We start from the raw sequence: 17,121 nt of genomic DNA, 5'->3' as shown, positions 1-17,121 counted from the left end.
CGGGAGTGCAGCTCATTCCACTGCTGCGAGCGAAGGTTTCAACAACGGTCGCTGCTTCTTGCAGGATTTCTTCTTTTTGTCCTAACGAGCCGCTGGTTGCCCATAGGGTTATATCGTCTGCATATATTGCGTACCCTAGCCCAGGTATGACGTCGAGTGATTTTGCTAAGCGTCTCATACCGATATTGAAAAGTAGGGGGGAGAGTATCGCCCCTTGCGGTGTACCTCTATTGGGCATGGGAAAAGGGTCTGAGCGCGTAGTGCCAATGCCTATTGTCGCGATGCGAGAGGTCAGGAAAGAGCGGGCGTAATCATAGATTCTTTGTCCACAACCGATGTCACTTAGCTCAGATAAGATAAGTTCATGTGAAATAGTGTCAAATGCGCTTTTTAAATCAAGAGCCAGGACGAGATGTTCCGCACCAACCGTGGTGTTGCATAGAACTTCTTCGCGAAGTAGCAGGAAAACATCTTGTGTCGACAGATGCTGGCGAAAGCCGAATATATTAGTAGGAAATATGTTGCGGTCTTCAATGTAAGACGTGAGACGTGTGTGGATCACCTTCTCAAATAATTTGCCAAGACAGGAGGTTAGTGATATCGGCCTGAGATTTTGTAGATCATGAGGTTTTCCTGCTTTCGGAATAAGCACGATTTTGGCCTCCTTCCACTGTTGTGGAACTGCGCCCCTCTCCCATATTTGTTCATTAAAATACCGGGTAAGCTGTTCTAGGTGGTCGTCGCTCAGGTTCCGGATCATAGCATTTGTGAGCTGATCTGGTCCTGGAGCAGTATTTCTCTTCGGAGCTTGCGCTGCCGCGAAGAGTTCTGCCTTAGTTATCGGAGCGTCTAGCACCGCGTTTTCTTGCCCTTGGTATGGCAAGGTGCATGGGGGAGTGATTACTGCTCCTACGTACTTCTCTTTAAGCTTAGTGAGGAGGGCCTGATCTGTTCCTGAAAATTCTCCGGCAAGTTTTTGAAGAGTGCAGTTATTGGCCGTTTTTGTTTTTCCTGGTTCCATTATGCTGCGAAGTATCGCCCATGTCTTGGAGGTGTGTAACGTTTCGCGAAGCGAGTCGCAAAAGCTCGCCCAACTCGCTGTCTCTAACTGCTGTGCGTAAGCGTTTGCCCGCTCTGATATTTCAGCAATTCTGTGGCGCAGTTTGCGATTAAGTCGCTGTTTTTTCCATCGTTTAGTTAGCCCCCTTCTGGCTTCCCACATATGTAGCAGATGGTTGTCAACTACCGGCGTTTCCGCTGTGAGTGCTAGCCGCTTAGATGTTGCTTTATGAGCGTCTCGAATGTGTTTTGCCCACTCTTCAGCGTTCTCAGGTGATATCTCCGGCATGGGGAGTTTGCGATAATTTACCCAGTTCGTGATTACCACCTGGCCACAGGGTCGCCGAATTTTCGGGGAGCCTACCGACACACTGATAATGAAATGGTCACTGCCTAGATTCTCTCCTAGATTGGTCCAGAATACCTCGTTGACATTATTTGTGAATGTGAGATCTGGAAAGGTGTCTGCACTGACGCTGTTACCTAATCTTGTCGGGTTTTGAGGGAGAATTATGAGTTGGAGATCATATGCTTCGGTCGCTCGCTCGAGCTCTCGGCCTTTGGGGGTGTCTGTTCGGTAACCCCAGCTGGTGTGAGGAGCATTGAAGTCCCCAAGAAGCAGTAGTCTATCCTGGGTGCCGGAGTGACACATGACGTACCGAATGATGGCCTCGAAATCGGCCCTCCTTTCTTTAGGGGGGCTATACACGTTCGTGATTATTGTTTTTGCCTTGCTACGCTTCTGCGGTAGTATTGTTACAATTTGATGATTGATGCTGCTACTCGCCAGATAATCTATACTGACTGCTATGTCCTTGAGCACCATCGTCGCGACCTTAGGGTAGTCTGGGTGGGTTATCGTGTAGTAGCCAGTCAATCTGACTGGCTTGTTACCGATCTCTTGCAAACAAATAACATCAGGTTTGACTGGCACCGTGCTAATGTATTGTTGTAGAGCTGCCGCCCGTTTGTGGAAGGTGCGGCAGTTCCATTGCCAAATTTCGAGATATTCGTGATGTACTCGCGTTCTACTCGCCATGAATAGTGCTTTCGCTGTCCGAGGTCGATATGGGTCGCGGACGGCGGTTAGATTGAGCGCTGGGGCTAATGCTGGCTCGCTTACGAGCCGCGCTCTTTGTACTGGCCACAGATTCGTCGACGTAAGTTTTTAGGCTTTGAAATTCTGCGTACATCTGCTGCTGAAAATTTTGCATAGTTTGTAATTGATGCACAACCTGTTGGAGTGTAACTTCCACAGAATTCGGCGTCGTTATAACCTCGAAAGGCATGCCTGCTGCTTTAGTATGTGTTGTTTTGTTCGTTTCGGTACAGCGACTAGCTTTGAGGGAGGCCAACTCTCGCTTAATTTCTGCCAAGCTCTCGCGGAGGAGCTTGTTCTCGTTAACGATCTTCCGATATTCGGGATTTTCTGTTATAGGAGCAGTAGGAGAAACGACTCGTGCCCAGCTTACCGTGTTATCTTGTGGCACTTGCTTGGTCACAGTGCCGAAAGCCCCCGATTTAGGTGGTTTTGGTGATTGGTAATGAGGTGGGTTTTTGGGATTGGAGTTCTTTCGGGTCCGCGATCTTGACCTGGATCGACGGCGAGTCTCTGATACCTCCGGCGAGGAATCGGATGCGGATTCTCCATCATCGGAACTGAACCAACGCAGGCGTTGAGGTGGCTTCGTTGAGCTGTCCTTCCGGGTAGTCCGTTGAACGCCAGTCCTCGGCGTTCTTTTGCTTTGGGGTTTGAGACGCTTTTTACAACTTCGGTCTCCTGTCATGTGACCCTCCCCACAGGCTGCACACTTGGGAGCACACTCATGTCCGGCTACAGGGTCCCGTTGTCCACATATACGGTACACTGGAATGTCCGGCTGGGGACAGACGTCCGATCGGTGACCAATTTGGTGACACACTTTGCACACCTGAGTGGTAATCTTGTAGGGATAGCAAGCAAGTTCTCCGCCGTTGTAGTAGACGTACCGCGGCGTAACACCTCCAAAAAAGGTGATAACGGCCGTTTTAGTGTTACGGAACATGCGCGCTTGGAGAATTTCAACCCCTTGCGTGCGTATGCGTAGATTCGCTTTTAGCATTTCAGGTGTCGTGTGCAGGTCCAAGCCGTGAATGACACCCTTGGTTGTCCCGTCACTTGTCGCTACGTAGGCGTTGACCGAGTGAGGCCGGCCGTTGATGTTGAGCATTTCAATACGTCTAACGTAGTCCGCCACTGTCTGGTGTGGCGTGGACACGATAAAAATGTTGGAGCCCGGCTTGATTCTGAGCAGAAATTGCTCACCTGATATTTTCCCGTTGCACGCAGCAATCACGGCATCCGCCAGTAGTGGACTAGTCAGGTTCTTGAGCGGTCTATAGCCCTTGATGCGGTCGCACCACTATCTTAAAATCATCCTTTGGCAGGGGGGGTAAGCGCCTGTATGCTGGTTTGTGTTTAGATTTACCAGTTGCTTGACCAGTGGAAACTTGCTGATTCTTCAAGGTCCCCGAATATTCCAGTGCTCTGATCTTCTTCTCTTTCGCATCCTTCTTTTTCTGCCGAAGCGTGAGGACCGTCTGCCAATCCCCATCTGTTTGACTTTGGCTCTCTGTCCCGGCGTTCTGGTCGCTGGGTCCTTTTGGTGTCGTGAGGTTGTGAGCAGCGGAGTCTTGAAAATCCATGCTGTCAAGGTCCTGGCGGCGCGTGTCCGTCACCCGCGAGGGTCCGGGACGCGCAGGTGCGTCAGGCGGTTGATTTGCAAGAGCCATCGAGCGGTCGGTGGGAAACGGCAAGAAAGCCGCTTCCCATATGGCTTCCGGCGAAAGCGGCCCGGCCGAGGGCGGTCGGTGAAGATGGCGTCGTCTTCTTGGTTGGGGAGCGCGCCGACGACACGTCCGTTCCCTTCCAAGGCGAAACTCTCTGGGGTCAGCTGGGATCGGTCGATGCCGCTGGCCTTCACGGACACATTGGTGCAAGCAAAACTTACGTTCGAGGTAAATAGCACTGCGTAATAAGCTAGAAATCATGGAGCCGATCTCTGGCTAGGAACGAGCGCTTCTTCTTCGTCGTCTTCTCCTCCCTAAGCATACTTTTGAGTACATTCTATGTCGCATAGGACACGCCCAAACTTTGCGTAGTTGGCTGGCATTCACTGCAGAGGCAATACAACCACCGAGATGGCCGACCCAGCAACCACGCCAAACGCGGAAGCGAATGCAAAGAAGAAAACCGCCGAGAGTCTTGGTGCTGGGGCACTCGGCAATGCAATGCACAGGAAGAACAATGCAAGCTTACGTACTCACATACACACATACACACGCGCGCACACATAAAAAAAGAATAATAATTTCGCGAACAGAAATTTTAACAGAGCATAAAATGTGTACGCGAAGAGAATACAAAGCAAAAACGCAGAAATAGAAGAAAGGATTACAATGGCGGAACTCGCAACAGATATGAGAGTTTTTGTTCAGTAATTGAAATTCCTCTGCAACTCCTTTCAGGAAAATATTAAAATTAGGCAGGAAAATGTCCAGGCTCTCTGTATGAGCTTTATATATCGCCTGCACTCTAGATAGAGGGTCACAAAAATCTGAGTGCTGAAAGGCGCGCTGTTTCCTTGTGCTTTCTTGCGGAATGTAAAGGCGCACATTAGAAAGCAGTTGCGAGCAACAAATTTTTCCATGTATTCATTTGTGGAGAGGAAGAACGTCCGATTTGTTGCGTCTACAGGTCTGGTAACGTGAGTGTCTGTGCTAGCCCTATGGATACGCAAAGCTTTTGACAGAATCGATGTTTAAATATCGATGTGAACTTTTTTTTGCACATTTTCGAGAAGTTCACAGTTTGACCTACAAGTGCCGCCGCAAACCACGGACGCGAACTGAAGAACTGGAAGGCATACGCTCTTATATAAAGTTACAAATGTTCCGGGTTGTTTGAAGTCCCTCGTCAACCGACATACTGTGCCGAGAGTTCGAAGCGCGCGCTGCCTCGTCTGTTGACCGTGGGTCGAGAAAGTCGGAGAGCTCTCGAAGTAGATTCCTTCGTTCCTTGACCTCTTGGCAGGAGAACAGCTTTAACGCTATAGGGAATTTTTACCGCTTTGAAAAGTTTTGGTTCATCAGCATTATAACATTATTATCAACATAATAATAATAATAATAATAATAATAATAATAATAATAATAATAATAATAATAATAATAATAATAATAATAATAATAATAATAATAATGTTCATTTAAAGGGACACTAAAGGCAAATACTAAGTTGACGTGGACTATTTAAACATATTTCCAGAAAACTCACAATGCTTATTTCATGCCAAGAAAAGGCTTAGTTTAGGAGAAAATTGTATCTGAAGGGTCCGAATATCTTTTGCGAAATTTGAATCTCCCGCCCTCCAACTGGGGGATTGGTGACCTTGCATACGCCACCTCCGTCCGCCCTTTGCAGCCGTCGGCGAGTGAAACGGCGCCCGACAAACGGTGGCACCGAGCCAAGACAGAGCGGCGGATTCGCCGCTGCCGCTGCTTTTTGTTCAAGTGGCTTAGACGGTTCGGGCATTCCGCAACATAACACGGCAGTTGAATTTTCTGCTACTTGCAGTTTGTGCGAGTTTCGCGAGCCAGCAAAACAAGCGCAGCTCTACGCGATAGCGAAACTGCTGAAACGCGAAAGCGTGGGCGGCGCAGAGTCGAGCGAAAACGAAGCCTTTCTACCGCCCGCATCGTTCGCAATGGTTATTTCAATTAGTTCTATTTCTAGAAATAACATAGAACTGGACAAGTAGTATTTTATTGCGTCTTATAATACAATACAAGGATGTTTTTTTTTCTTTTTTTTGCGACGAGTGGTTCAGTACTAGCGATAGAACTTAAATGAGGTGGGCCTTCGTCATCGGGCAAGTACTTGAATGTCCCGGGAAAGTCCCTAATCATGTACTGCGTTTACCTCAGTTTCTTAATTAATAAGGCTCTGTTAGCGATAATATTGACGCCTTAGAGATTCTCAAGCACTAGTCTGCCTCTTTCGCTTGACTTAATATTTGCCTCTAGTGCCCCTTTAAGGGACGCCGCTAGTTGTCATGTAAAAGGAAGACCACTAGGGTGGAGGACTGGGCGAGTTGGTATTGCATTCTAGAACTGGTAGAGCGCAACATACAATTCCTTTGTATGTTGCGCTGTACCAGTTCTAAAGAGAAGACGTTTGGCCATTGACGATAACATAAGATCCTCTATCAAGAAGATAGCTGCGCAAGAGATTTAGAACTGACGAGTCAATATATCACAGTGCGTAATCTCGATCAGAAGCATTGAGTGGCAGCATTGAGCATCAGTGACAAACAGTACAGTCGGTAGCGTGGCCGAGCGGTCTAAGGCGCTGGTTTTAGGCACCAGTCTCTTCGGGGGCGTGGGTTCGAATCCCAGCGCTGCCACATTTTTTTGCACGTGAGCATGCCAGAAACATGCAAGGCCCATAAGGAGAAGTCGGTCACGTCGTTTCACCATTTATTATCACATTTTTGTTGCAGTGCTTAGGGGCGTGGACGAATATAATCGTCACTCATATAGGTACTGGTGGCAATGACGTATCAGTTACCTCTATTGGTTAATGCTATGAGGCGTGTGTAGATGCTGTGACATTGCCCCGCCCACAGCATCCAACCGCGTTAGAAATACCATTAAGAAGTTCTACGGTGTCCGTTATTTCGGTAAACGTGGATGGTTTGGGTGATCAGCCAGATGGGCGGAGGCGTAAACATGAGCTGCCGGAGTGGTGCCCAGCCGCTTGGAGGCGCTGACAAACATGAAGCTAATATTGCAGTTACACATTCTTTTTCGCTGCTAGTCTAAATTTTTGCAGCGGTGTTACTGTGCCGCGATTCCCCGCTGCCGAAACTTTAGAGCAACAACGAAGCAAAATGCATTTTGTTAGTGCACTATTAGCTCTGTGTCTGTCTGGCTGAGTTTCCCCAGGTAGCACCATCCGTCCAGCCACTCACGCTTACACCTCCGCCCATCTGGCTAAACGCATAGTTCTCCTGCGTTCGGCGAAATACGGGACAGGCTAAAGCTTTTTATTATAAATTGTGCCAGGATAAATACCACGCACTGGTATCACGATCGGTTCATCAAAGTCATCACCTTTGATTACACTGTCCCCGGTGTAGGCATAGCTTTCGTTACGACAGAGTTTTAGCATGCCCAGTATACCGGTACACGCAGGAGCGTTTGCGTAAAAAAACCGGTTTACCGGACGCTGGTAGCAACACCTTGTGACACTTCATCTCCCACAGTGCCTTATAGAGGCATTTTAATCGCCTATATAGCTGCCCACGCAAATCGGAGGGAAGCGACAAAGTTGAACATTCGAAAAGAGGCTGTCATCAGCCATCTACAGAGGTAAAATTGCGAGAGAGAACCTTGGTACTCTTCCTCTGCCTTCTCCCACGTGCCCGTAGATTTCACTCTCTCCCCCATCCTTATTTCTATACCCCCTTTTACTAAACCCCAGTGTAGGGTAGCAGACCGGACGCTCGTCTGATTGACCTCCCTGTCTCTCCTCTCACAGCTTGCGTTCTCTCCCACTACTCATAGAAAGACCAGTGAAAGAAGGGGATCGGGGCTTCCTTATCTTGGAACTGAAGCGAAGGTATTTTATTAAAAGAAATCTCTACACAAGGCAGCCAAGTTATATTTTACAAATATTTGAAAATATTCGGGTGGCCTACAAGAAGGCATTCCTAAAAGCATACGAGGGTAGAGGCGTGGGCGTGTTGGTAAATCATAGAAACACAAGCACAGTGCTAAAGAAGGGGACAAGAAAAGAAAGACACGGCGCAGCGCCGTCTGTCTGTTTTGATAATCTTGTCTCCGTCTTTCGCGCTGTGCTTGTGTTCCCTAAAAGCATGAATTGTCCACCCGGTCCACCCTGTCCAATTGTCCACTCGGTTTAGGGGCGTAATTAGTCAAGATTATTTATTAATTTCAATAGTCTTCAAGTAAGTGAAAAGAATAACTAAAGAAAATTTGTAACGCGTGGTCTAGAAGATGTACGACTTAGCGGTGTTCACCTTCCTACCTATTGCACAATCGTTTCCTTTTTTCTCTTGTTTTCAGCGGCATAAAGAAAGCCCGTGAAACATTATTAAAAATACACCGCGTGATGAATGGCAAAGTCCAACGAGGCGTAAAATTGGTATAGAGTCACAGTATTGTCCAGGCTCCATTTACTTCTCGCTTCAGAGTAGCTCTTGATGCGAACCGAGAGTGGACAAAGCTGGAGGGAGAGAAACAATGCTGGAGAAATAGAAGATTCAGTGAGAGAGACAGAGTAAGGGAAAAAAAAAAGAGGTCTTCCTCTGGTCATTGTTACGGGGCAGTTGGTCTTCTTGTGCTATTCTCGTTGCACGTGGAACAGAGCGTACGTATACAGCATAGTAAGTTACATCGAAAGACGTGCACGCAGTTTCGCGGCGTTTCCAGATACCGCCCTCGCTTTTTGTTTTCGCTTTTTTTTGTTTTTTTTTGTTACCATGTACGGCAGAGGCCTGCCTAAGGCATGGCGCGTCTGAGGGCGCGGTGCGTGCCAAAAAAAAAGAAGAAGAAAAAAAAAGTAGGACACATATCGAGAGAAGGGAGATTGGATTGCTGATTATGAAGCGCAACGAAATCTGTCGCTGTCGGTAGCGTGGCCGAAAGAAGAAGAAGAGGCTTGTTCGAACGGCCACGTTTGCGATGAGCTCCGCTGGAAACAGCGCATCGGCCCTTGGCCGAGGATCACACCCACCGTCGTCTACCGATTCCGGTAATTATAAAGTCGTTCTTCCTCGTCTACCGACTGGCAACACCGTCCTCAATTCAGTTTTCCTGCATGCTGACCTGGCAGGGCGGCCGTATCGAGCCCCGGACTTTCGCGATGCTCTCCTTTCAGTGCTAAGTGCAACTGATATCCTCGGCGCTGGACAATACCAGATGAGCCATTTGTGGTTGGTAACATGTGTTAATAGCATCGCGAAACAGAAACTTGTCGACAAAGGCGAATTGTTGGTGAAAGGCCTCAAGTGCCTTGTCATTGACCCGGAATGCAAGAATGTCAAGATGAAGCTTCTTTGGCTTCCCCCACACCTCGAACAGAGACGGATTGTTGAAGCGCTAGAGCCATATGGCACAGTGCAGTCCATCACGAGAGAAATGTGGCGGTGTGACGGCATGGAGGGCTGGCAAATGACTAACCGAGACGTGGCGTTCACATTGAAAGATGGCGTTTCTGCCGGTAATCTGCCACATCTGTTGAGCATATATGGCCACCAGTGCCTTATCTTGGTACCTGGCCGACCACCACTTTGCCTCCGGTGCAACAGAGTTGGGCATATCCGGCGACAGTGTCGCACACCACGCTGCAGTAACTGTCACCGCTACGGTCACCCTGCAGATGCATGCGTCGGAACTTACGCTGACAAGCTTCGTGGAAATAGACCGGCTGAGGCTGATACCATCACCGATCATCTCATGGACGTGAGCGAAGTTGTGGATGCAACTGGAGAAACACTCCCTGAGACTCATCGACAAGAACAGATTAAACCGTCATCGGCTGACATTAGCCTCAGCCAGAAGCCTGCGAGCGAGGAGGAAACTAAGGAACCTGACGACGAACCAACTGTGTCTTGGGCAGAATCTCCACCAGTTCAAGATCGCCCACTGCCTGTGGAATCTGGATCGGTGTGCGAGGCCGCCAAGAAGCGTCCAGCGCCATCCGACAACCCATCGCCCTCGGCAAAGGAAGCTCGCGTTCCCAAGGTGTCAAAGTTGACAAAACCGCTCCGGGGAACACCTACACCTGCTGATGTCCCTTGTGTTAACGTGCACCAAAAAGTCCGTAGTGCATCACCTCATCGAGAAGGGAGTGGTGCACCTCTGGAGCAGCGTTTAGACGCTGCACCTACATAGGTAATCATGGCGGGCGCTCTTCCCTTCCATTTTGGCACTTTAAATGTCCGTGGCTTACGAAGTAAGCGCCGGCAAGTACAGCTTCTTCATTTGTTACGCAATAGAAAATTAGATATTGCTGCTATCCAAGAAACAAAGATTGAATCCGACGAAAACACAGAAGTAGCTCTATCTCCATTCATATCTGACTATAACGTTTGTGTCAGCCATGCAGTAGGCGTTTCCGCAGGCTGTATGTTATTTGTTAGCAAAAATTTACAGTGTGATTTCCTACATTTGTTTACAGATAGGGAAGGGCGCCTAATCTGCTGCGATATTGATATCAGTGGCACGAGCTTTAGATTTGTGTGTGTTTATGCCCCGAACAAGTTACGTGAACGCGAGTGTTTCTTCTTATCTCTAGAAAATCATTTCTGTACTGATCGTGCATTGGTCCTCTTTGGAGACTTTAATTGTGTATGTAACGCGCAAGATCGTACGTCACTGAAGCTGAGACATGATCCCAGTAGTGATGCGTTGCAACGCCTGATATGTGATTATCAGCTTGTGGACATTGGGGAAAATGAAAAGGCGGGATGTCGATATACGCACTTCCAGGGTACCTCGCATGCAAGGCTTGACCGAATTTACGTTTCACTTAGCGCGCTACCTCTTATTCATGGTTACACTGTGCATCCTATATTCTTTAGTGACCATTGCCTAGTCTCAGCATCTTTTGGCAGCCGTCGGCACCAAAGTCGGCGTATGTGCTGGGAGCTGTGGAAATTTAATAACCAGTTACTTTCGCGCGAGCGTTTCTTAAATCGTATTACTGAGCTTATAGCTCATGTGTCTTGCCGCAAAGACTTGCCACTCTTTGCTTTGTGGGAATTATTCAAACAGGAAGCTAAAATGATAGCTATCGAAGAATCATCAATATTAGCCTTTGAAAAAAAGAATAATTACAAAGCATTGTATAGACTTTTGAGTGAGTTGCATGAGCTTGAATGCATACATCCGGGTCAATATATTGAGGATATTCATAAGGTCAAGACACAGTTACAGACTTTGAACGCAGAAAAATACAGAGGTGCACTAGTGCGGGCGCGAGAGCAGCGTTTCCTGGAAGAACAGCCTTGCAGTAGGGCCCTTAGTGATGAGCGCCGACACGCGCTGTCTAAACAAATACTAGAGATAGAGTATGGTGGAATCACTGTTAACGAGCCTACTCTAATAACTAAAGCATTTTTTGAACATTACCAAAAACTATTCCGAGACCATATGCCATTGGATACAGATGCTGCCAAAAAAATTGTATCGTTGCTGCCCCAGTTAAATCAGGATGAGTACGATTATACAAACGAAAACATTGATATCAATGAGGTAACTTCATGCATCGATTCGTTAGCGAAGGGCAAAACGCCCGGCCCGGATGGCCTTACTGCCGAATTTTATCAGTGTTTTCGTTCCCTCTTATCGCCATTATTACTTCAGGTGTACCGAGAGGCCTTGGAAGTAGGGTACCTAACCGCCACAATGTACGAAGGACACACCGTCCTTATAGCCAAAACCGATGATGAACAGAAATTGCAAAAAGTTGACGGATATCGTCCTATCTCCTTATGCAATGTGGATTATAAGATTTTTGCTAAGGTATTAGCTAACCGTTTGCAAGTTGTAGTAACATCTGTGGTCGGTGATCATCAAACATGTGGCATCAGGGGACGGTCCATTCAGACGAACATTCATGTTGCGAGATCGGTGCTAGAGTGTGTAGCTGAGGGGACTGGACAGGTGGCAATGGTACAGCTAGATCTGGCTAAGGCGTTCGATAGGGTGAATCACTCATTCCTGTTTACTTTACTAGAGCATATAAATATCGGATCTCTGCTCCTTAGAGGTGTGAGGATATGTTATGCTAATGGCTCAACGCGGCTTATAGTGAATGGCTCTCTCTCCGATCCGATTAGGCTTTCATCATCAGTACGACAAGGATGCCCATTGTCACCGCTTCTGTTCTGCTTGTATTTAGAGCCACTTTGTATGCGCATTCTTAAAGAACAAAATTTCCAAGGGTTCAAATTACTGACTAATGAGGTGCGGGTTCTTGCGTATGCAGATGACGTGGCCTTTTTCTGTACCGATAAAAGGAGTGTAAACACTGCTCTTGCAATTACAGAAGAATTTTGTGCTGCTTCTGGCGCAAGCGTTAACTTTGAAAAAAGTTCAGGTTTTTGGTTTGGATTATGGGCCACAATGCCATCACATTACGCAGGAATTCAATGGAAAGAAGATCTGCGTTATTTAGGTGTGCCTCTCTCACAGTATAGAAATAGCAACGCTCATTGGTCGGGAGAAGTTGGCAAAATTCAACGTAAAGTGAATTCATGGCGAGGGCGGAATTTTTCCGTGTTCTTTCGTGCTGAAGTGTGTAACGTTTTCTTAGCTTCCCGTCTTATGTATGTGCTCCAAGTACTGCATTGCTCAAGACTTCGCCTTCAGGCACTGCATCGCGTATTTGCAACATTCATTTGGAGTTCGAGCTGTGAATGGATGCGGCGCGACAATCTGTTTCTCCCCCTTGAACGTGGTGGTCTAGGATTAGTACACCTCTTCGTCAGGCAAATTGTTTCTCGCCTGTTTTTCTTTCGAGACAGTGACCATCCGTTCTTGCGTGAAATGTTGCAACTGCGTTTAGTTCATTATGTTCCTAACATAGTAGTGTCATCAAATGTCAAAGATGTCCCACAGGCTCCTTGGGGCTTTCTCAAGGAGGTTGTTGATACATTTCTTTTCTTGAAAGTTAGATTCAGCCTGGAGTACGTGTTCACAGCGAGTCGAAAAGCAATTTCTGAGGCACTGGTTGACTCTATTTTCCCAGATCCTTTGTATCGTGCACCTTATTTAAATCGACCTTATCAGGATGTACTTAAACGCGTCCGAAAAATGTGTGTGCCTCCTGGAGTTAAAACATTTTTCTTTAAATTACATTCGGAAACACTCCCTGTTAAAACTTGGTTGAATTCGAGGGGTTGCTTTGTGCCATGGTCAACAAACTGTCGGCTCTGTCCACGTGCCGAAACCATAGATCACTGTTTCATAGACTGTAGGGATGCTGTATTTTTTTGGGACATTCTCCAACGGACACTTAAAAAGGACATTGACATAACTCCATACTCAATTAGGTTTCTACCGTTTAACGTTACAGGGGGTCCTCCCTATGACATGTTCATTGTACTTGGTTTATACAGCCTGTGGAGAAGTAGACTCTGCGATCGCCATGCCGAAAGCCCGCGAACTACAAAATCCTTTTTTCGCGAAAGTGCTGCGTATGTAAGAAGTGTGTACGCTGTGCAGGAACCTCCGCCAGACTGGATGCACTTGTTGGATGCATGTGTGTGTTTGCCTGAGTTTTAAGTGTGTAGTTGGGTCCACTTTGTAATACACCTTCAGTTTTCTTTTCCATGTAATAAAGAAAAAAAAAAAAAGGTAGCGTGGCCGAGCGGTCTAAGGCGCTGGTTTAAGGCACCAGTCTCTTCGGGGGCGTGGGTTCGAATCCCACCGCTGCCAGATTTTTTTCCCGTTTGACGTCTGTTTTGACACCCTCGATTTCCTTTCGCATGAAAATTTCGACGAGGAAATTCGCACTGTTTCACGACAACCGGATCGGTCGTGAGCAAACGCTGCTTGAACTGCAGAGAGATGCTTTTAAAATTTAGTTACTGGGTTTTAATTGCCAAAACAGCTGATATGATGAAGCAGAATGCCGTAGCGGTGCACTCGGGATTAATTTTTACCACATGCGAGTCTTTAACGTGCACTCAAATGTAAGTACAGGCGTGTTCTTGCATTTCGGCCCCATCGAAATGCGGCCACCGTGGCCGGGATTTGATCCCACGACCTCGTGCTTGGCAGCGCAACACCAAAGCCACTAAGCAGCCACGTCGGGTACATACAGATACGCCTTTCCATCGCAACCTGCATGCGAAATGTTTTCCTTCCTGGTCCTCGCGATGTAATGTTATAAAGTATCCGCTGACATTGTCATTGCAGCTGTGATAATGCACAGCTAGCGCGGTAAAAAGCTACGCACTATAACGCTCCGCATATCTATTTATTTAATGTAGAAAACTGAGAAGAGATAAGGGAGCAAGGTGGACCGTTCTTTTATTTCGTCCCCATCGAAATGCGGCCTTCGCGGTCGGGAGCGAAGATGCTTTACTTCGCGCCCAGCATGCTTTCACTTTTCACTTTCATTTTATTTCCTTAAACACCCCACTTGGGGGTATCACATAAGGAGTGGTTTACATAATAATAATATGAAATACAAAGTATATTAAATGAACGCTATTATTAGGCGTGATGCGAGGCAAGTGCTTCCATCAAGGCAGATGAGCTGGGCATAGAAACGATTCTGTGCGATGCCGTGCGATGCATGCAACACCACAGTGACTACCATAGCGTGGTGGGACGGGGGCAATAGCCAAACACGTGCTGCTCGCACACCTATTTTTTGATTACTTTCAGCGCTCACCAGCCTCAGGTTCTGCGATCACGTGATTTTCCTGAGAAATGAAAGTGCCCTCATTAAAGAAAGGAAAGTGCTACACGTCGAACGCCTGAGCGACGTACACAGACACTCTTTCACAACTGTCTGAAGGAGTTACCGAAATGCTACGTGCAAGTACATTTCTTCTTGTGCATTTCAAAGCTATGTACAGAATTATGCAGTAAGGCACACACCACGGTTGAATTTTCATGCTCAAACTATCGACTTGTTGTTATTGTGGCGCGGAAATAATTCGCAACTTTAATGTAGGCGTTATATTACGCCAGGAGGTTCAACTCAGGAGAACAAGAGATGTAGTTTGTCATGAGTTCTTGCCACTTTGGTACCCATCTGTTTGCGGAAGCCTATAGAAAAGTGTAGGCGCGATATGCCGGGTGTTTAAGCAAGCACTTCCAAAACTTTTTAAGAATCGCCTGTGACATTTCAAGTCCATGAGCTGGTCTATACTCGAAGAGGCGGACATTACTTACACAAAAAGATTGAAATGCATAATCGTCTAATTAACAAAAATAACTAATTAAGTGTTTAACTAATTACCTTAAGGTACACATTGCAATTTACAAATTCTAACCGGGGAGTTCGCAAGGCGGATACAGTTGGAACGAGTTCTCAGGATGACACCAATTTCGATATGTAAATTCGCGAACTTTGCGGAGAAATGTGCCTGGGACACATCCACGGGGAACGACAGAGCGGACAGTGCAGCTCGAGCTATGGAGTCACCGAGGGAGTGTCCCCCGTGCAGACACCCTCCTCCCGTCCCAGGTGCCCCGTACGCCCCGGCATATCCAACACCAGTGTCACGAAAGACAGCTCTACCGCCCGCAACGCCCTCATGTTAGGCGGATGGGGAGCGTATTGATTCGCTAATTAAATTACGGGGTTTTACGTGCCAAAACCACCATTGGATTATGGGGCACGCCGTAGTGGAGGAGTCCGGAATAATTTGGACCACCAAGGGTTCCTTAACGTGCACCTAAATCTAAGTACACGGGTGTTTTCGCATTTCGCCCCCATCGAAATGCGGCTGCCGTGGCAGGGATTCGATCCCGCGGTCTTGCACTAAGCAGCCCAACACCATAGCCACTATGCAACCACGGTGGATAGGGAAGCGTATGGGTGGCGCCGCCTGTAGGGAAATCCATACCGGCACATACGGTTAAAACATGCCATCCACCCCACCGCATACGTGGGCACTTGCCCGTGGTGCGGAGGCCGGCCAAGTCTCGCTCACATTACGTGGGAATGCGAGCTCAGGCCACCGAAAGTTAATAAGCCTCACATTCCGGCGCAAAAATTCAGACAGGAGCATTGGAAGACCTGCAGACCTGAGCATTGGAAGACCTGAGCATTGGAAGTCGAGGAGTGCCCAAGAGGCACTCCTCGACCAAGCCCGGCGGGCTGCTGAGGCCAGTGGAGCCCTGGATTAGGGGCCCCACTCGCCTGCATTCACAACCCTCTCCTTATACAATAAACGTTTTTCAATTCAATTGCGGAGATATGCATTGGCGTTCCAGCTGCTTTTGGGCATCAATGCACAAAACAACGTTCCGTTTACGAATTGACTGGAACCATATAGTACACTTTCATCGCAAGTTTGACGGCGTATATCTCGTGAGTGGTTTCGTTCACAAAGTTATTTTCAAGTGGATATGCCTTGCAATCTCACCTGCTAGACTTCGTCAATTGCAATATGGGCCATAAAGTAATTAGTTAAAAACGCAATGAGCGATTTTTCTTAATTAACCGGTTATGCATTTCAGTCTTTTTTTTTCTTGCAAGTAATGTCCGCTTCTCCGAGTAAACTCATGGACTAGAATTGTGCTATCTGATAAAGGCAAGTTAAAGAAGAATGATAATGTTCACTGAAGCAACCTGTATGCTCTTATGTGTGGATTATACGACACGCGCCGTGGTCGCTTAATGGTGTGCAGGAGGTTGCGGGATCAAATCCCCGCCACGGCGGCCGCATTTCGATGAGGGGGAAATGCGATAACACTCCTGTACTTTAATTTGGGAGCACGTTAAAGAATAACCCCAGGTGGTCCAAATTATTTAGGAGTACCCCACTATGGCGTGCCTCACGCTGATTTCGTGGTCTGGCAAGTAGAATCCAGTAATTAATTTTTTTCGAATTATATTGTGATAGATTCGTTTAGTAACGAAAGCACAGACCGGTTATGATGTGAAGCAAGCAAAACTACTAGAAGATAAAATAACCTTTATTGCGTTTTTCACGTATCCGAAGAGTCCAATATGGTTACAGTTGCCAGGAGTCAATCATGTGCATTTATTTTGGACAAGTTCGAACAACATAACACAATAATAGAAGGTACACATTAGGGGTGCATGCTGAAGTCTCGAGAAGCACCAATAGTCACCTTTTCGGCTTTTCGTAAAGTTTGTTCCAATTAGTGTTTTTTCAGCAGAAGTGCTTTCGATATCTCTAGCTACGTTTCCCTTTGTGGCACAGTACGGGCCCGTTTGATGGTTATTCTCGAAGGCTGAATGCCCTATTAGCTTAACTAAACATTTATCTTACTAATGGTTGCGTC

General features: G+C 47.1%; 1 protein-coding gene and 2 non-coding genes across 3 annotated transcripts; all 3 read left to right on the top strand.

Annotated features, from left to right (window-relative positions):
- The first annotated feature begins 6,421 nt into the window (after positions 1 to 6,421).
- On the top strand, positions 6,422 to 6,503 carry TRNAL-UAG (transfer RNA leucine (anticodon UAG)). Its single transcript has one exon. It is a non-coding gene; the product is annotated as a tRNA-Leu (tRNA).
- A 2,218-nt stretch (positions 6,504 to 8,721) lies between these two features.
- LOC135901083 (uncharacterized) lies at positions 8,722 to 13,432 on the top strand. Its single transcript, XM_065430760.2, has one exon. The coding sequence runs from the start codon at positions 8,806 to 8,808 to the stop codon at positions 10,015 to 10,017; it is 1,212 nt and encodes a 403-aa protein (XP_065286832.2). The 5' UTR covers positions 8,722 to 8,805; the 3' UTR covers positions 10,018 to 13,432.
- A 52-nt stretch (positions 13,433 to 13,484) lies between these two features.
- On the top strand, positions 13,485 to 13,566 carry TRNAL-AAG (transfer RNA leucine (anticodon AAG)). Its single transcript has one exon. It is a non-coding gene; the product is annotated as a tRNA-Leu (tRNA).
- The last annotated feature ends 3,555 nt before the right edge of the window (positions 13,567 to 17,121 follow it).

This window comes from Dermacentor albipictus, chromosome 3 (assembly GCF_038994185.2).
Source record: "Dermacentor albipictus isolate Rhodes 1998 colony chromosome 3, USDA_Dalb.pri_finalv2, whole genome shotgun sequence".
In the NCBI taxonomy this organism is placed as follows: domain Eukaryota; kingdom Metazoa; phylum Arthropoda; class Arachnida; order Ixodida; family Ixodidae; genus Dermacentor; species Dermacentor albipictus.
This window is presented reverse-complemented; position numbering and strand designations above follow the sequence as displayed.

Coding starts and splice junctions, on each gene's coding strand:
- LOC135901083 (XM_065430760.2), top strand. CDS start 8,806: ATGAGCTCCGCTGGAAACAGCGCATCGGCCCTTGGCCGAGGATCACAC.